At 43.8% G+C, this 20,906-nt stretch overlaps 2 protein-coding genes across 3 annotated transcripts in view; both read left to right on the plus strand.

The window, feature by feature from the left end:
- Positions 1 to 20,906, plus strand: part of LOC310837274 (vomeronasal type-2 receptor 26-like) — a 206,879-nt gene that overhangs the window by 100,076 nt on the left and 85,897 nt on the right. The gene's annotated exons all lie outside the window — the stretch shown is intronic.
- LOC310839521 (vomeronasal type-2 receptor 26-like) lies at positions 12,461 to 20,815 on the plus strand (the record flags this gene model as incomplete). Its single annotated transcript, XM_083728158.1, has 6 exons — positions 12,461 to 12,466; positions 13,661 to 13,894; positions 14,443 to 15,252; positions 16,441 to 16,545; positions 18,598 to 18,724; positions 19,797 to 20,815. The coding sequence occupies 6 exons, from the start codon at positions 12,461 to 12,463 to the stop codon at positions 20,705 to 20,707; spliced, it is 2,193 nt and encodes a 730-aa protein (XP_083584284.1). The 3' UTR covers positions 20,708 to 20,815.

The following is a 20,906-nucleotide window of genomic DNA, read 5'->3' on the forward strand; positions in this document are numbered from 1 at the left end:
AACAAATCGAGAAGAAAAGTGTAATTGAGTAGTGAAATGTTTTGTTTCAGGAATAGTTAACACAATGGGGGGGGGGGTTCTAGGGAGGGGGGAATAAATATGGTAAGAATAATTTATTCCTTATTGTAAAATGCCATTTAAAGCATGTTGAACTTTAAGATATGAATTTTTCTTCATTGTACATACAATTAATATCTGTATTTTCCTTCATAAACATTATGTTAAAAATACTGAGATAATTGTGCCCTGATAAATCTGTTGCTCTTCACGGTATCTCAGGACTTAGTTGCTTTTGAGCCGGCGAGAAAGAGTGCTGATTTTTTTCTTCTTCTTCATTTCTGTTGGGAAATATCACGGCAATGATAGTTAGATGAAGGAAGTAATGGAGAAAGGAAGATCATTTATTCCAGAGAGCTCAATGCCCTTTGACTTGAGATAACTGCTCATGGTACACCCACTCATCCCATTTGCTTTGCATCTATTTTGCAGTTTTTGCTTCTTTGAGCAGAGGTAACAAGATGGGAAGTGCAGCCTCTCTAGTCTCAAAGCCACTATCAGCTCCTTGGGGGGTGGAGAATGCAAACCATATCCAGCATGCGTTCCTATTTGACTCTGGCTGGAGTTTCTGCTGTTGCTGCTCTTTTTCCACTACCATGATGAGTGGAAGGATTCTCCCCACTTCATCTGTGAGATCTCAGATTCTCTGTAGCTGAAGCTCTGTCTCCCGACTTCTTTAGACATGGCAGAACTTGTCATAGTGGAAGGAAATTCACCCTAGATCAGCTCCAGTTGTCCCTCTGGCACATAAGAGGCAGGGGAGAACTGCTAAAATAAACACACAGAGACACGTTTAATCTATAGATAACAAGTGGTGGGGAGACCTAGATTGTGGAGGGTGGGGACAAGGTCACACTATCCGGAACACCCTCCTGCAAGGGGATCAAAAGAGATGCTCATTTGGACTCCCAGTGGAGCATGGCAAACTGGAAAGAGTCCATTGCTAGCTCATCTGCCAGCATGGATAATTATTTGGTGATAAAGGTGTTGGTTTCTGCTTCATTCACTGAGCAGCGGAAGTGCTTGTCACAAGACAGGTGTTTACATTTTGCAGTCTGTACTATTGGAGTTTCCCACGGGAAAGGGAGACTGGATGTGACGTACACTGGTTTCCTGTTTTTCACTGTTCTTTTGCAGTTCAGTGTGATTCTCTCCGTGCTTTAGAGGAGAGAGGATGACGCTTTCTCTGCTCCGGCAGAGAGAAGATGTTTTTCTGTAACTTACCAGCTTTGAACAGTAAATAAAGCAATATAGAGTATGTTGGCACGTACTTCTCATCATTCTGCTGTGCACTGGACACTGCTTATCAACAACATTTGGTTACGGGCCCAGAAAAACGCAGTGTTTTGATAATGGACTCCAGAAGTCGGGCTCCTGGCAGAGGAACAAAGGAGCAATGAAATGGAGTGCCGGCAAAGGATCGGAATGCAGAGGGACGGATCGCACGCTATCTGCTCTGCGCGTCAAAATGATTGATGAAGGTATGTGCTACTGCTCCGGGAAGCCTGCCAGCTTCTAATTAATGGCTTTATGGCTGGACTTTGAACTTTTATAGCCGGTTTTGCCGTGGCACAGGCAGAAGGCTAAAAGGGACACTATGCTGGGGGAAAACGAAAGTAAAGTGCAGCTGCAGAACTCAGTGGCGCAGCAAGAATTTAGCACAGCATAGAGAAAGCACTTGGGGACTTTCGCTTTTGAACTTGCCTTTGGAATGCAGTTTGAAGCAGCTGCAGATAAACAAAGCGAAGCAGGAGAGCAGCACAAAGCAGGAGAGCAGGCTCAAAGGCAGAGGCTGTTTTGAATTTGCCTTTGGATTGAGGCAGCTGTAAACAGATGCAGCATGTATAAAGCAGCCTGATTTAAAGCAGCAGAGATGATGCAGGAGGCAAATGCCAGAGTCATGATGGCTAGCTGCAGAAGGCTGGATGAGGCAAGTGGGGAATTTGATACCACTGATCAGCCAAATGCTCAACTCACAGTAGCTTGTGATACTGCCATGATTCAGAATGAAGCAGATCGGCGGGGTGCTAGCTGCATGGGAAATGGGGAGACTTTACAGATGTCATCCCATAGTGCAGTGGAACCACCAGATGGCGCCAAAGCTTTGAAGGCAGTGAAATGCTACTCATGTGGACGTCTAGGCCATATGAAGAGGGAATGCAAATATCCCAGGGCCAAGACAGAGCAGCGCAGTGGAAGCTCATCACGTGGAAAAGGCCAGAGCAAAGGCAAAGGTCCGGTGTCCAGGACAACGCAGCACAAGGCAATGGTCTCACGCTTCGCTCCAAAGGTTGCAGAGGTCCAGAAGACGTCTAGATCTTTCTTCGTTGTTGATTCGGCTGCAACGCACCACATGTGCAACGATAAGAGACTGTTCGTGTCTTTTACACCGCAGGAAGGTGTGATTCACCAGGCGGATGACCACACAATCCCCAGTAAAGGCTACGGAACTGTTGTTCTTCACAGTTTGGACTTATCGATACAGGACATGCTTTATGTGCCGGACGCGAAACATAATCTACTTAGCGTTGGACAGCTGATGGAGCGGAAAATTGACGTTTCCTTTAAGAACAATAGATGCATCATCACAAAGAAAAATGATTATCATTGTATGCTGAATTTGTTGGTCGTTTGTTTGTTTTGTATTATGATGATGTTGTGCAGGATGACACTTGTTGCATTGCAGGTTCTAACAAAAGTTTGCATGCAGAATGTATTCATGATTTTCACAGAAAATTTGGACATTTGCATTTTGAGGCAGTATCTAAAATGCCTGCCTTGGTTGAAGGTATGACTATTAAACCCTGCAGGTACCACATGAAGTGCAAGGCATGCGCAGCAAACAAGGTGAAAATGGCTGCGAAAGGTAAGGTGTCTAGTAGGCAAGCTACAGAACCATACCAGATTATTCATGCTGATTTGGTTGGACCACTAGCGCCCTCTTTGGGTGGGAATAGGTACTTCATGGTTCTCATTGATGCATTTTCCAGATATATTTATGTGTACAATCTCAAGCAGAAATCAGAAGCTTTTCCAAGGTTCAAGGAATTCTGTGCTTGGTTGGGAAATGTGCATGGTAAGAAGATAAAGATTCTTTTCACCGACCGGGGGGGAGAATTCACTTCTCAGCAGTTTGAAGCTTTTCTGGCTGAGAGAGGAATTCAACACGATTTGTCTAGTCCTCACTCGCCATGGCAGAATGGACTTGCAGAACGGGCAAATCAGACGTTGCTTCAAGGGTTAAAAACCTTGCTGCATGATGCAAATCTTCCAGAGAGTTATTGGGCCGAAGCTCTCTCGTGTTTTGTTTACAGTTATAATCGCAGGTTATCTTCAGCGATTGGTTGTACCCCCTATGAGAAGATGTTTGGCAAGAAGCCATACATCAAGCACATGAAAATTTTTGGTTCTGACATGTGGGTTCACTCACCACAAAACTCCAAGTTAGACAAGCGTGGATTGCATGGTATCTTTCTAGGTTATCAGAAAGGGTCTTACAGAATAATGATGACTGACTCTAAGGAAATTAAGCTCACAAGAAGTGTTGAGTACAATGCCAAGTGGGGGGAGAATGTGGGAATTTTCCAATGTTATCCTGATGACAGTGATGAGACTGAGGATAGTCAAAAGCAACTGCAACAGCCCACACCCACTGATGAAGGTTCTGATTCTGAGTCTGAAACTGAATCGGGTGATTCAGAGGATTTCAAGAGTGCGAAAGCCTCTATGCGACCCTCTGAAAGCTCTGATCAAGAATTGGAGGAACCATTGTTCACAATAGGTCACTTTTCTCCTAAGAAGGAAGAGGAAAGTGTTGAAGACTTAAGGCTAATTCGCAGGTCACAGAGAGCCACAAAAGGCAGACCTCCAAAGAGATTTGCTGATGAGTTTGCTAAGATAGCAGTAACAGCTGTTAAAAGCTCCAAGAAGGTTTTTGAACCTTCAAGTTTCCAAGAAATCCAGGATGTGGATTCAAAGGAAGCTGAGCCATGGTTAAATGCCATGAAGGCTGAGCTTGATTCCTTGGAAAGGAACAAAACATGGGAACTTGTTCCAGTGGTTCCAGGAATGAAATTGCTTGGAAGCAAATGGGTCTTCAAAGCGAAGACTGATCAAAATGGCAAGATAGTCAGACACAAAGCCAGATTGGTAGCCAGAGGATTTGCACAGGTACCAGGTGAAGACTATCACGAGACCTACTCACCCACAGTGAGATATGAGAGCATTAGGCTTATGCTCAAGCTAGCTGCAGAGGAGAATCTACACATTAGTCACCATGATGTCAATAAAGCTTTTCTGTACGGATCTCTGAGTGAATCACTTTATATGCTTCCACCTGATGGCGTACAGGTAAAACAGGGATATGTTTGTGCTCTGAAGAAGTCAATTTATGGTCTCAAACAAAGTGCACGGTGTTGGCACACAAAACTCACTGAAGTATTGTTTTCTCTAGGTTTTAAGCAAGGGAAATCTGATCCATGTGTATTTGTCAAAGAGGAGGGGCAAAAGAAACTGTATTGTTTGTTTTATGTTGATGATCTTTTATTCTTTTGGAAGGATGTCACAATGTACAATAACGCCCTAGCTCAACTGAAAGAACACTTTGACATGAAAGATCTTGGTGAGGTAAACAACTACCTATCTCTGGAAATAGAGAGAGATCAAGATGGTAACATTCTAGTACACCAGTCACGGAAAATTGCTGATGTGTTAAGCAAACTAAACCTGATGGATGCTAACCCTGTGGACACACCAATGATAACAGGTTATCAGGTAGATGACACTGAAGAAGCATTTTCTGACACTACACTGTACAGAAGTGTGCTAGGCAAGCTAAACTTCATTGCCAGATGTTCAAGACCAGACATTGCTGTTAGCTGTAATTTGCTAAGCAGACAAGTCAACAATCCTACTGTGAAGGATTGGAAAGCTCTGAAACGCATAGCGCGGTATTTGAAAGGCACTATGCATTACAGACTGAGATTTAACAATCAGAAGTCTGGTGGTCTTGAGATATTTGCAGATGCAAGTTTTGGAAGTGACACTACAGACAGGAAAAGTACGTCTGGAGTTTGCTATAAGTACAATCAGGGTCTATTTGATTGGTCATGCAAGAAGCAAACAACAGTTAGCTTAAGTACTTGTGAAGCTGAACTGAATGCACTGTCTTATTCACTTAAGGATTGTGAATGGTTGTTACAATTGTGCAAAGACATGAAAATTCCTGTCAAATGTCCAATCCAGGTTTACCAGGACAACAAAGCATGTTTGGCTTTGCTGAATTCTGAAGGTTGTAAGCAAAGCACGAAGCACTTGCAATTGAAGGTGCAACATGCTAGGGAACGTATTCAGAAGGGACTCGTAACGGTGTCCTATATGCCAGGTAATGAAATTCCTGCTGATGTATTGTCCAAGATTGTGTCAAGGGATCAACACTGTACCTATGTGCAGAAGTTGGGTTTGTACTGATATTGTACGAACACGCTGCCCAGTGATGTTCACAGAAAGGGGGAGGATGTTGGTTTCTGCTTCATTCACTGAGCAGCGGAAGTGCTTGTCACAAGACAGGTGTTTACATTTTGCAGTCTGTACTGTTGGAGTTTCCCATGGGAAAGGGAGACTGGATGTGACGTACACTGGTTTCCTGTTTTTCACTGTTCTTTTGCAGTTCAGTGTGATTCTCTCCGTGCTTTAGAGGAGAGAGGATGACGCTTTCTCTGCTCCGGCAGAGAGAAGATGTTTTTCTGTAACTTACCAGCTTTGAACTGTAAATAAAGCAATATAGAGTATGTTGGCACGTACTTCTCATCATTCCGCTGTGCACTGGACACTGCTTATCAACAACAAAAAGGTGGTCAGAATATCTGCTAGGGTCAATGAGAGATTGATAGGCAAGCCTAAGTAGTTCTGAAGAGATACTTTCCCATCATTATCAAGAGGAGTTTAAACCTCCAGAGACATGGGGGGGGGGGGGCTTTGTTCAAAACATGGAGTTACAGCAGCTCATACACCGAATAAAGACAAACAAACATAATTTTAATCTATGGGGGGGCTTGAATTGTGACGGGTGGGAAAAGGTCGCACTGTCCAAGGGCTCCTCCTGCAAGTGGGTCAAGAAAGATGCTTCCCGTTGTGGAACCCGCTTTGCCCGAGGAGGACTGTCTGCTGACCCTCAACTCAGGTCCTGGACCTCGCCCCACGGTAACCTCCCCCCTGGACCAGCACAAAAGGTAGCTGACATGTCCCTCATTCCAGGACTAATCAAGGACCCCAACATTGTGTTGGCAGGCCTACTTACTATACTTACTAGTGGCCTTTTTTGCTACACCTCCTTCTGAAATGAATGACACCTCCTACCGGTTTTTCCAGTTCTCCAGAACCACCCAAGGCTTATGTTTCTGTTCTATTCCGCTGGGGCATGGAACTCCAAATGAATAGATTGGCACCATGTACAACACCACCAACGTAAAGGTTGGCCGGGGAATTATACACATTTCACCGATAGATTTTGGTTGCGGGGTTCCTTCAATACCACCTATCAAGGAAAAAAAATTCCTTCCAGTAGCACCTTAAAGACCAACTAAGTCAGTTCTTGGTATGAGCTTTCGTGTGCATGCACACTTCTTCAGATACACAGATTCAGTGTGTATCTGAAGAAGTGTGCATGCACACGAAAGCTCATACCAAGAACTGACTTAGTTGGTCTTTAAGGTGCTACTGGAAGGAATTTTTTTTGTTTTGACTATGGCAGACCAACACGGCTACCTATCTGTAACTGGACCTATCAAGGAAACACCACATCTTCAGAACTGTATCCATACTTTCCCCAATATACAGTCAATTTCACCGGACAGGATAACAATGAGGTGTGTCAGGAAAAAACCTGAAGCTACAAATGCAGAGAAAATGGTTCTCTTTTCAAATAACAATCCTTTTGATAGTGATAAGAACAAAGAGGCTTGCTGTAGATCAAATAATTTATGCAGCACAAAAGAAAGGCATTTAAGAAGAAGAGGAAAATGTCTGACTACCAACAGTTTGAACAGACAAATAAGTGTGACTGGTTATTTGTGACCCCCAGGTAAATATGAGCAGCATAAAGACTAGTATGGTTGGTCAATAATATAGCGGGATAAGCCTGTGATGAAGCGATGTACAAGCTTATGCCAAAAGGATCTATGACCATTGCAAAGCTATTATGACTTCAATTTCAACATTCATGATTTATTTGACAGGATGAAAGATTGAAATCTTAAGAAGCTACATTTGCAAGTATGTCTGTGCTGGATGACAGTTGTCGAAAATGAGTAATTTAAGAATCAGCTTTTGTTGTCAGACACTAGATGCTAATCATCAAATCAGTTTCATAGAACAAGATCATACACCATCCTATGATTTGGTCATTCGATCCTCCTTTGAATTGAGATCAGGCCTGAATACAATTATGTAGCACTTGGGAAAGAAGATGCAGCCCAGAAGCCCAGCACGGGAGGCCAAGATAGAGAAGATCTGTACGGTCACCATCTATTTCCCCTTTGTGCTCAGGTAGGTGGGCACAAAGGAGACCCAAACGCTGCAGAAGACCAGCATGCTGAAGGTGATCAGCTTGGCTTCATTGAAGGCCCCAGGGAGCTTCCTGGCCAGGAAAGCAACCGTGAAGCAGATGGCAGCCAGGAAGCCCATGTAGCCCAGGGCACCATAAAACATGGCAGAAGACCCCACTTTGCATTGCAGGATAATCTCTGTAGGCTGGGAGTGCATGTTAGTTTCTGGGAATGGTGGAGAGATTCCCAGCCAGATGATGCAGATGACAACGTGGACAAGAGAACAGGAAATGACAATGAAGTTGGCCAGACTCTTCCCCAGACATCTCTTGATTGTGTTTCCTGGCTTTGTGGCCACGAAAGCCAGCACCACAGTCATAGGTTTTGCCTATACAGAAGAGACAGCAACTGAAAAGATCTCTCATCTATTCTATGGTTAGCAGAACTAGATTCATTGAGTAACTCAGCTTGTAGGGAAGGGAGGGTGAATGTTCAGGACATGGGTGTTGGTGTTACAACTGGAGTGTTATTTGCAGGTGCTTTTTTGCTGATATTTTGGAGGGCGTGTATTTTCCGGGGGTTAAAGTTTTTTAATTTGAAGTAAACTACTAACTACGTCAGCTGCTCTAAATCTTGACTCAATATTTCTCTGACACAGGATCTTCTGTGCACCAGATTTCTCTCCCCCGGGCCCCAGCACAGTGCAATGAATGACACTGTGCTGCTATTTATTCGGACGTCTGACAATTATGAAAAATATCGCTTGAGTTCTGGGGAGAATAAATCAGTACGATTCTGATAATTAAGGAAAACAAGGTTCACCCTACTTTGCTGGCATTTATGGAACATAAAAAGAGTATGTCATTTAAAGGTCAAGCTGACCTTTGACCCCCCCATAAGCTGACCCATGTAAAGACCAGGGAGCCATTTCTGTGCATTCTTGTTCTCATGTTTTCCTCCAGGTCTGCACCTGTGCCTTGAGCCACACAGAGACTCAGGTGATGCATCTTCTCATTATAATTATTCTTATTCTTGCCAAATCACCAGGGATTTAGCCAAATCAACCAAACATCAGAATCAAGGCTATTACACTGTGTCTGAAAAGTTTCTTGCAGAAAATATACCGTGTGCCATGGACCACTTTTCTTGTCCAATTCTCAGGGGCTCGGATTAATCATGAGATTGTAAGAGCACCTGAGGGCCAGCCAATGAGTTTTTAATATACCTTTTCAGCTGTTTCTGGGTAAGCCAACTTTTGTTAGTGCATCAACAGATCTCTTTTCTCTGTTGATGCAATAACAAAGTCTATTGTTTCAAGGACTTTTCTTTATTCTCCTTCTGATTCCCCTTGAGCCTTTATCCAAGTTTTTTCTCCTACAAGCCCAACTTTCAGGCCCTGTGGCACAGTAGTCATGGCTTTTGCCATAAGAGCTTTCTTCCAAATTGTCCTAAACAGTTTCAGCTGGTATGGAATACACACCCTACACCACAAATGAGAGTGACTGGTTCCTGTCTTCATTTTCACTGGAAGCCCTGCCCAAACTCTGGATCATGTTTAGCTATAGGATCCCCCAAATTGAATATTTTAGGGTTTCACTACAAACATGGTGTGTGTGTGTGTGTGTGTGTGAGAGAGAGAGAGAGAGAGAGAGAGAGAGAAATTGTGGCCATTCTAAGCAACTGGAACAGTCTCCCTCAGGAGGTTGTGGACCCTCCTTCCTTGGGTGTTTATTAGCAGAGGTTGGGTGGCCACCTTTCATGGATGCTTTAGCTAAGATTCCTTCATTGCAGGGGGTTGGGCTAGATGCCCCTTGGGTCCCTTCCAGTTCTATAATTCTATGATTCTCCTCCTGTCCTAAGTAATGGATTATTCCCCCCCCCCCGGGACATTAAATGAGACCCCATAACTCCTATTTTCGTTCAACAGTCCAATGAATGTGAAGATTGTATTTGGGGTAGGTTATGTTATGCCTCTGTCGCTGTCCCATTGTCAGAGTTTCCCTGACCTTCTGTGTGGCCCCTTTTACTTCCCTTTCCATGTCGGGGCCCAATCACCCTGTTTTTAGGGCTGGTTGTGACCATTCTGTGTGACCACTGCAACAATTCTGAACATAAAGAATGGGTTTTGATTTTCACTGATCTTTCATGCAGTCCCTGCACCCTCATTTTGGTTCAAGAGCACATTTAGCAAAAGTATTAGTTTTGGTGGGTTGTGATGCATTTAAGTGACTCATCTTAACTGATCTGAAGTAATCGGTTTGGGCTTCCTCCTAACCTTACATGTGGGCCCTGAAATGCATTTTCGATATAAAGGCCCAGTGAAACTAAATATTTGTGGAGTGGCCCCTATGATGAATATATTGCTTTAGGGTGTATTGTAACCTCTCCATGATCCAATTCCATCATCCATGATTCTGAGGGAAATGATTTTTTCTCTGCACCCTTTCAGGACCCATATGGAAGTTTGAGACTCAAAACCTTTTTGTGGGGGTGTTAGAGTTATCTGATGGTGGGGTAGACAGGTCACAATACACAATTCAGTGCAAATCCACTCAACCTAAATCTCAGAAGGTGACTAGATCTTTCTGCAGCCATTCAATGCAGGCCTCATCCTGCTTCAAAGGACAGACGTGTGCCTAGAAAGTGTGGGGCAAATATAAGTATGGATAAGCCTTTGGAAATGTCCTTTGGTTCTTCTATCAATCATTTCTTTTTGTCCGATGCATAGGTTACAAATTTATTGTAATGTATGATGGTCGTCCTTGTTTTTGTTTTGCTTCGGTTCCTGTTTGTCTTTTGTAAGTTTAGGCGATTTTAAATCTGGAGGTCTAAGTATAATATGTTGGTATGGGAAACTGTCGTGTGACGGGCCAATGACCGTAATAAAGATCAATCCAATCCATTTCTTTTTGTATTTTAATAATGGTTGCCTTGACAGAGAAGTTGCATAGAAAGACACGAAACATGCACATCTTGAGTTGGAGAAGAGATATTCCTTCCCTTGTTGTAATAAAGGTTGTTTGTGTTGGTTTCCACATTCCCTATCCAGAGCGCCGACTCAGAGTGGGACATTTCCCCATGCCATGCTTCATTTTCAGACATGCTTTGAATTCAAAATTAATTCAGCACTCACACACAGCCTTCCTTTAACCAGCTCCTCCTCTTCCTCCTCCTCCTCCTCCAAGCCTGTGAGGAGCTGCTTCTCAAGAGGCATTTACACGGAGGAGAGCTGCTCAGCTGAGTGAGAATGTTGTTGTCGTTTAGTCGTGTCCGTCTTTTCGTGACCCCGTGGACCAGAGCACGCCAGGCACTCCTGTCTTCCACTGCCGCCCGCAGTTTGGTCAGACTCATGTTTGTTGCTTCGAGGACACTGTCCATCCATCTCGTTCTCTGTTGTACCCTTCTTCTTTTGCCCTCAATCTTTCCCAACATCTGGGTCTTCTCCAGGGAGTCTTCTCTTCTCATGAGGTGGCCAAAGTATTGGAGCCTCAGCTTCACGATCTGTCCTTCCAGTGAGCACTCAGGGCTGATTTCCTTAAGAATGGATGCGTTTGATCTTCTTGCAGTCCATGGGACTCTCAAGAGTCTCCTCCAGCACCATAATTCAAAAGCATCAATTCTTCGGCGATCAGCCTTCTTTATGGTCCAGCTCTCACTTCCATACATCACTACTGGGAAAACCATGGCTTTAACTATATGGACCTTTGTTGACAAGGTGATGTCTCTGCTTTTTAAGATGCTGTCTAGCTTTGCCATCACCTTTCTCCCAAGGAGCAGGGGTCTTTTAATTTCGTGACTGCTGTCACCATCTACTGTCACCATCATGGAGCCCAAGAAAGTAAAATCTCTCACTGCCTCCATTTCTTCCCCTTCTATTTGCCAGGAGGTGATGGGCCCAGTGGCGAATAAGGAAGTGAAGTTATGGGAATCTTGACTTGTCTTCTCAGAAGACATACTGAATTGAAATTACAGGTAGGTAGCCATGTTGGTCTGCCATAGGCGAAACAAAATACACTGGTATCTTGGGTTACAGACGCTTCAGGTTACAAACGCTTCAGGTTACAGACTCCGGTAACCTGGAAGTAGTACTTCAGGTTAAGAACTTTGCTTCAAGATGAGAACAGAAATCGTGCGGCGGTGGCATGGCAGCAGCAGGAGGCCCTATTAGCTAAAGTGGTACCTCAGGTTAAGAACAGTTTCAGGTTAAGAACAGACCTCCAGAACAAATTAAGTTCTTCACCTGAGGTATCAATGTAAAAAAAAAAAAATCATTCTAGTAGCACCTTAGAGACCAACTAAGTTTGCTATTGGTATGAGGTTTCGTGTGCATATCTGAAGAAGTGTTCATGCACACGAAAGCTCATACCAATAACAAACTTAGTTGGTCTCTAAGGTGCTACTGGAAGGATTTTTTTTATTTTGAATTGAAATTAATTTTTTCCCAGCTTCCCTGTGAGAGGGCAGCCCTCCTTCCAAGAAAATGTCAATTTTAAGGCAGTTAGGCCTGGCCTGCCCCAAAGTGACTAGCAGTTCAAGTGAGGAGGGTTTAGTATCTCAGAGTTGGGAGCTAGATCTGGGAGTTTTCACAAATATTCCCCACCCCTACTACTACCCACACACATGGATATCCATAAATTCTTGAGGATGTTTCCTTTGTAATTATCAAAATCACAGAGGTTTCCACACATCTTCTGCTCACGAGGGCTCCAGAGACCTGCCCAAACATCACATTTGAGTGCTCTGAAGTAAACATGAGGATCAAGAGAGAATCTTGCTTGTGAGGTGGGAAAGACCGGTGTATAAATGCCTTTTGTTTCAATGAGACTTTGGGCTGGAATTTAGGACAGGTAAGTTGGACGATGACGGTGTGAGGTTGACTTCCATCCCCTTTAAAAGTGAAGCCGTGGCTGGGATCCATCAACATTAGGAAAGCCGCTGAATGTCACAAAAAGTGTTTGACTACCTCTAATAATTCTCTAGTCACAAGGAAGGGAGCTGTTCCAAGTAGACAGAGAATGGCACTGCTGCTGCTGCTGCTGCTGCTGCTGCTGTTGTTACTGCTGCTTCTGCCTTATGTGGATTGTGGAGTGAAGATGAAATGCCCCTTGACTCTGGAGAGAGATGAGACAGACCCATTCAGTTTCTACAGACCAGGAGACCACCTCATTAGTGGGGTCATCTCTGGCACAATGGTTTTTTTTAAGCCACACACCTTCAAAGAGTCTCCCTCTACCAACTTCGCCCAGTAAGTAGATTTCTAGGGTTGCAAATGCTCCTTTAGCTACAAAATTCATAAGTCCCAATTCCAGGTTCTCTCCTACTCACAAGCTTGTGGCTAAAGGGGTCTGTTCTTGGTTTTGCAAGTGGAAAAGTCCAGGGCACCCTAATAATAGCTATAGGATAATAGCTATTGGCTGATCAACACTATTCAGCCACCTGCAAATCATTAAATGAGGATTGGTTGTTGAGCTTCCAGTTTTTGCTTTGGATCAAGATAAGCATAAGTAAAGTTCTAGAAACAGCTTCCGGGTCATGTGGCCAGCGTGACTAAGTTGCTTCTGGCAAACCAGAGCAGCGCATGGAAATGCCGTTTACCTTCCTGCCAGAGTGGTACCTATTTATCTACTTGCACTTTGATGTGCTTTCAAACTGCTAGGTGGGCAGGAGCAGGAACCAAGCAACGGGAGCTCACCCCGTCGCAGGGATTCAAACTGCCGACCATCTGAATGGCAAGTCCTAGGCTCTGTGGTTTAACCCACAGCGCCACCGATGTTCCTTTATTATATATATATATTGCTGTATGTGTAAATAAATTATGTATCATAAAGACAACGCAGTGTCTGATTTGCCTCATTCCAAGTAAACTGAACTCTTTGTGAGTGTTTGGAACCCCTGGAATCTTGTATGCAACACTATTATCTTTAAAAGGCTGAATTGAATCTAAAATATTGATGGAATGCTGGAGAATGATGATGTACTATGTACATTTTTGCAGCAAATGTTTAAGAAGGTACTGGCTATTCCTGTCCTTTCTGTTGGCCATTCGGCATATCAACCAGAATCCCAGGCTCTTGCCCAACATCTCACTAGGTTACAGCATCCATGACAACTTTAATGATGGAAGGGTGACGTGTGAAACTTTGGCAGACCTGCTCTCTGCTGGGCAAGTGACTGTTCCAAACTTCAACTGCGGGGAACAGAATAAGCTGCTTGCTGTTCTTGAAGGGGCTGACTCTGACTCTCAAAACTCCATCCAGATTTCTACCATGTTGGGCCTCTACAAAATCCCACAGGTAGGAATGGTGAGGGGTGTGTCATTTTTCTGGCTGGGCTTAATTCTGGAGAGCTCAAGAGGGTGGCAGAATGCTATCCTCATCAAAATGAAAAAGACTTTGGACATCAACACATGGAATAAAGTAGATCAGAAATGGTCGGATAGTGTGTCAAATAGTGATTCTAATCTCTCTCTCTCTCTGTCTGTCTTTCTCTGTGTGTGTTTGTGTGTGTGTGTGTGAATGAGGAATGGAAAAGAATGTCCACAATGCCAGTGGCCATGTCAATAAAAATACAGGAAAGTAGAAAGGTTTATCCCGAGTGAAACAGTGTTGGTGTGTTTATTAATTTAAAACATTTACAACCCAAGTATACAATCTAAATTATAAACAAATAAAAACTGGTGTAAGTTATTTACAGGTATGGAGATTAAAACTGAGCCCAATGTTAGGTGTCAAGGAAAGCCTTGGGGGTGGGACATATTTATTGTATAATTATTTGTTATGCACTGAAAGAAATATTTCAACTTTGATACAAAAGAAGCCAACAGTCTTCCATTTTTTGCCAGCTCAGCTATGCTTTGGGCTCCCATCTTCTGAATGACAAGAGGCAGTTCCCCTTTTTCTATCGGACGGTTCCCAAAGAAGACGCCATATACCCAGCAATTGTCAAGCTGCTCCATCACTTCAAATGGACATTCATTGGTCTCATTGCTCCAGAATCCAAAAACGGAGAGAGGTTCATGAGGTCTTTGCCGCCTCTGCTCATAGAGAGTGGCATTTGTGTTGCCATTTCAGAAAGCTTTCTCATACAACAAGGCCGTAAGATAGTGTTAGTCAGTCTTTCTCAATTCATTGAGTGGAGACAAGTCAATGTATTTATCTACTATGTAGAAATGATTTATTTCGAATTCGGAATATCAATTATGGAATATTTAATCAATATGTTTAAAAAACCCACTGCTGGGAAAATCTTGATCACAACAGTGATGTGGGACATCTCCTTCGAACTCACTCATGGTGCTTTAGATTTCCAGCATATCCATGTTCTTTTTTCTTTCCTTGTTGGGAAAAGTGAAAGGGCAAAATATGATGGTTTTCAAGAGTATTACTCTGCTATCAAGAAGTTTTGGGAGGATAGCTTTAATTGTTCCTATGTAAAGCATGCATTGTCAGTGAAAGGCCAGACAAGATGCACAGAGAGAGAGAACCTGGAGATGCTGGCCCAAGATGATTTGGAAAGAACCCTCTCTCTAGACAGTCGCAGGATTTACAACACGGTCCAAGCTGCGGCGCATGCCTTAAATGCTGCATATTCCTCTAGATCTAAGTGGAAGGTGAAAAATGGTCTGGAAGTTCAAAGGCTACAACCATGGCAGGTATTTCCTTTCCCATCACTGACATCTCTTACATGACCTTCAATCGTACTATTCCAGAATAACTGTCTTGGAGATTGTCTAAGAACTTATGGAATGTAGTGGGGAGATGAAATTTTGCAGACCCCTTTGTGCCGTGAACTGAATGGGTTCCTTTTTAGGCCCGCATAGAGGACACAGCCCCTCTGGTAAAGCACCCCACACTGGCTTAACTCCCTCCTATTCAGCTGAGTAAACACCCCCCATGTAAGAATTCCCTTGGGCAAGCGAAATGGTCTTGCACCAGATCTCTCTCCCTAAAGCTTCTTCCCTCCTGACTGGGGTGCTATGTCAGAACCAACTGAGCTCCACAAAACTCCAGCCTTTTTTCAAGGGACGGGAACCTGTACTGCCTGAGTGTCTCATTTACTTATTAGGAGAGAGGTGGATATATTCTGGCTGGGTTTCGCCAGCCACTCTGGGGGATGTTTAACAGAATGTTAAAAACATGATAAAACATCAAACATTAAAAACTTCCCTAAACAGGGTTGCCTTCAGATGTCTTCTAAAATAGTTGTTTATTTCTTTGACATCTGATGAGAGGCTGTTCCACAGGGTGGGTGCCACTACTGAGAAGGCCTTCTGCCTGGTTCCCTGTAACCTCACTTCTCACAGGGAGGGAACCGCCAGAAGACCCCCGGAGCTGGACCTCAGTTTCTGGGCTGAACGATGGAGGTGGAGACACTCCTGCAGATAGACTGAGCCAAGGCCATTTAGGGCTTTAAAAGTCAGCCCCAAACTGTTTTTATTAAATTGAATGAGGCATGCCCCCAAATAAGTATATGGGTTGACAGTCTGGGCCAATGTCAGAGACATTGCTCCCCTGAGCGATCCTATTGGAGGAGTAGTCCCAGCCCAGGCGCTGCAGTGTCTTGAAAGGAACCGGTGACTGTTAACAGCTCGGAACGTGACTTGTTCTACATAATAAATTGCTTTAACACTGGAGGAGTCAACTGGCTGCCTAATTACGCCGAGTATTGAATCAGATCCTGACAGCGAACTTACATGTAGCCCACATTTTGGAGGCCTCTCAGCAACTTGAGTCTGCACCCATCTTCAAATCAAAGGAAATTCAAGCTGGAAAAGGTCAGAGTTGGGTAGTCATGATTGTTTCCCATATTCCAAACACTGCCCTTTTCTCTGCCATTCCAGCTCCACCCTTTCCTGGGAAATGTCTGGTTTCACAATTCTTCCATGGATGGAGTGTATTTGGATGAGAATGGAGAAGTGGGAGCTGTCTTGGAAGTTGTGAACTGGGTGAAGTTCCCCAACAAGTCTGTCTTTAGATTGGATTTTGGCACCATCAAGCGACAGGGGTCCCCAGACCTAAAGGTCACATTAACCCAAATTTCCACTGCATGGCACACATGGCTTAACCAGGTGGGCAAAATCATCCCTTTCATTTTATTGCTTTTCCCATCCTGTTGCAGCTCTAATTATGGTTTCTTGCTTAGGGTGAGGCTACTTTCACTTGCCTGGCAACATCAACATTCAACTTTTTTTTTTTACAACCTAGCATGGTGTCTCTGTCAAACTGTGTATATGTAGGATTCAACTGTTTTGGAGTGCAATTTCCAGGGGCTTGTTTATCTTAGTAATTAGATGAGGTGGTCAAGGTTTACCGCAACCCCTGCCATATTTAAGCTGTAAAAGAAACCAACCCCAAACCCAGAGGCGTGCTACTATGTCAAGAGTCTACATGTGAGTTTGCACTCATCTGTATTCATACACACACTAAAGGGAGGTTTAGGATCTTTTGCTTGAGTTCTGACATGTGCCTGTTATGAATATGTGTTTACCTTATCCTAATGTCCAACGGAAGTTCACACCTGCATTCAAACAACTTGTAGAAGAGTGAGCTTGGCCATTTCCCCACAGAAACCCACACTTAATAAAAAGGCAGAAATGCAAAGGGAAGAGTATAACTGTCCTTAAGCATCTGTATGTTGGTCCTTGAGAATTGTGGATGAGTTCTATTGGAGATCGCAGAAAATCAGGGTTTTTAAACTGTGATCTTCCTCTTAGGGAAGGGAAAGGGCTTTGAAATGAACAAGTCCTGCCCATTTCTCTCCTTGCCCTTCCTAGTGAGGAAATGGCTAAAGCTGGCCATCCTATTTCCTTCCCACCCTAGTGTGTGAGAAAGACTGTGATGTTGAGCCATTAACTGAACCCGACCATTGTCCCACCATCACCTTGATGCCCCTCCCAAATAAGGAGTTTGCATAGATTATCCAAGCCAAATTAAATTAAATTATTTGTAAAATATGTTTTTACTGACTTCTCCCATATGTCTCTGCTGTGATACTGTCATACCCCCCCCAAAAAAAAACCTGACTGCCCACCTATCAAATATATTTCTTCTTTTAAAAACTCTATTTTAAAATCAATTAGAAAAGTTATCGAAAGCACTGGAGAATAGCTGGTGGAAAAGCCTACTGGATAGCAGCCTTGAGAACTGCAGTTGTCTCCATGTCCGCTTTGATGCTTGGGCCACACCCATTGAAGGTTTCTGTGGTCCTTCTTTAAAAAATATGGTTAGCCACCTCCGATTCAGCAGTGGTCTTTATTGGTGCAACATTTTACAGGGCAGAAGAGTAGAAGTATGTGCTTTCAAGGGTTTACAACCATGGAAGCAGTATCATAAGATGATTTATTACAATCAGGTAGTACAGAAATTTCGTCATAGCTTTCAGTTTGTTAAAGCAATCAAGTAAATTCGCCATTCACCTTCTCTATTTTCCATGGTGTGCTACATGGAAGATTGATAAATGAATTTCCCTATCTGTGGTGCTGCAACATGCTGTGCTAATTGACTGAACTATCCTGCAGATCTCACCATTCACCATGGCAGATATTTGGGAGGGGGGATGGTCGGGTCTTCCTGTAAGAACTTAGGCTCTGATCCAAGTAGCGACATGCTAAATTGGGCTCAGTAGCAAACACACAGCCAGTGTGGTTCTAGTAATCTCTTGTTCTGTTTTCCACATTTCTACCTCTGTCCCACTTGGCTGCTCCCACACTGAGCAGCCTGGCTGTTTCACTTCACACTATTTGCAGCTTCCAGGTTTCTTCATGTGTAGCCCCACAATAGGAGAACCAGAAGGTTAGCAGAGCATGTAGAACTGAGGCCAGCCTAACCCCAACCAGGAACATGCATGGCTAGTGAACCTGCCCGAGATAGGAATGCACACTCAATGCCACTGAGCCTTAATTGCAGGGTTCACATGAGAATCCTGGGCCTTCCCAAACTGATGTCTCATTTACATAGGGAAAAATAAATAGGCCTAACACAATTTCTTTGCTGCTTAGACCTTCCCTACTTCCAAGTGTGTGGAAAGTTGCAGCCCTGGATTGGTCAAACGTGTTCAGGAAGGAATGCCACTCTGCTGCTATGATTGTGTTCCCTGTGCAGAAGGGACCATCTCCAGTCAGGAAGGTGGGTAATGCCAGCAGAAAGGGCTGCCCTTAAGGATGAGGAAATCACTTCATTCCAATATACAGGGGGAAATTTAGAAGTGATGATAACTCCAATACAGATTGGAGAAGTGGGCCCACATAAACCAAATAAATTTCAATAAGGGGGGGGGGGATATAAGGTTATGCACTTTGGCATGAATAACCAGCTGTACAAATGTAAGATGGGGAACACCTGGCTTGCCATTAGTACCCCTGAAAAGGATCTAGGGAATTAGTAGACCACATGTTTAACAGGAGTCAATAGTGTGATGCATAAGCAAAAACAGTTCATGCTGTTCTAAGCTGCATCAACAGAAGTCTAGTTTCCAGATCAAGGAAAACCATAGCACTGCTTCATTCTGCCTTGGTCAGACCCCACCTGGAATATTGTGTCCAGTTCTGTGTGTCAAAATATAAGAAAGGTATGGACAATCTGGAACTTGTGCAGGGAAGGCCGACCAAGAAGATAAAGGATCTGGAAACGAAGTCTTAGGAGCAATAGTTCAAGGAGCTGGGTATGTTTGGCCTGGATAAGAGGGAACTGAAAGGACATAGTTTAGCCATCTTCAAATATCTAAAGGGCCATCACATTGTTTTCTCCTGCCCCAATGAGTAGGACCTGAAAAACTGTCTTCACGTTACAAGAAAGGAGATTCCGACTAAACATCAGGAGGAATGTTTTGATGGTAAGGCTTGATGGCAAGTCTCCCTCAGAAAGTGATATACTCTCCTTCCTTGTAGGTTGTTAAGCAGTGGTTGGACAGCCACCTGTCATGGAAGCTTTCATTGAGATTCAAGGGGGTGGACTAGATGACCCTTAGGTCATGCTACCCATTGTTTTCACCACCAGTGGATGGCATACCTGTTGCCTCAAGCAGTCCATCATCCTTGATGTTATTGATACTGAGTCCCAATTTCTGATTTCCTGGGTCATATGCAATTATTTTTTACTGGATTTAGTTATGTGTCTTCTAGTGGGAACTACTTTGATATCACAGTCTGCACATTAAAAGCAATACAGAAGGATATAAACTTGGTCTTGTTCTTTCCAGATGCTGAACATTGCACCAAGTGTCCAGAAGATCAACATCCAAATGAGGCCAGAGATCAATGTCTCCACAAGAGCGTCAACTTCCTGGCTTATGAAGAATATTTGGGGGTTCTCCTGGCTTCCTTGACCATCGTTTTAACCCTAAGTGCAGCCTTTGTGCTAGGAATATTCATTAAGTATAATGAAACTCCCATAGTCAAAGCCAATAACAGGGACCTCTCCTATATCCTCCTTGTTTCCCTCTTGCTTTCCTTTCTGTCCTCCTTCCTCTTCATTGGAAGGCCAAGGAAAGTGACTTGTCTTCTCCGACAAATGGCCTTCAGCATCATCTTCTCAGTTGCCGTCTCTTCTGTGTTGGCAAAAACCATCACTGTGGTGCTGGCCTTCCTGGCCACAAAACCAGGAAACAGAGTGAAGAGATGGCTGGGGAAGAGTCTGGCCAACTCCATTGTCATTTCCTGTTCCAGTGTCCAAGTTGTCATCTGCATCATCTGGCTAGGAATCTCTCCACCCTTCCCAGAGTCTGACATGAGCTCCCAGCCCAGAGAGATCATCCTCCAATGCAATGAAGGGTCTGTTGCCATGTTTTATGCTGCCCTTGGCTACATGGGCTTCCTGGCCTCCATCTGCTTCACAGTGGCTTTCTTAGCTAGGAAGCTGCCTGGGGCCTTCAATGAAGCCAAGCTGATTACCTTCAGCATGCTGGTCTTCTGCAGCGTTTGGGTCTCCTTTGTGCCCACCTACCTGAGCACCAAGGGGAAATACATGGTAGCCGTGCAGATCTTCTCTATCTTGGCTTCCAGTGCTGGGCTTCTGGGCTGCATCTTCTTTCCCAAGTGCTACATAATTGTACTCAGGCCTGATTTGAATACAAAGGAGGATTTAATGATGAAATCAAAGGGTGGTATGTGATCTTGTTCTGTGATGGTTTGATGATCTAGAGCTAGTGTTCTATCAGATTCTGAATCTGGCAAATGGCGAATCCATCATGTTTCAGCGAAAGAATACTACTTTCTATGCAGCTAGTGCACACCTGGGTTCAACTTGCAGGAAACAATGTTTATGCCTCCTTGTCTGATGGATTTAAAATATGTCTAAACAATTAAGCTTT

Source organism: Podarcis gaigeae (genome assembly GCF_964106915.1).
Source record: "Podarcis gaigeae genome assembly, chromosome: 2".
NCBI classification, from domain to species: Eukaryota; Metazoa; Chordata; class Lepidosauria; order Squamata; family Lacertidae; genus Podarcis; species Podarcis gaigeae.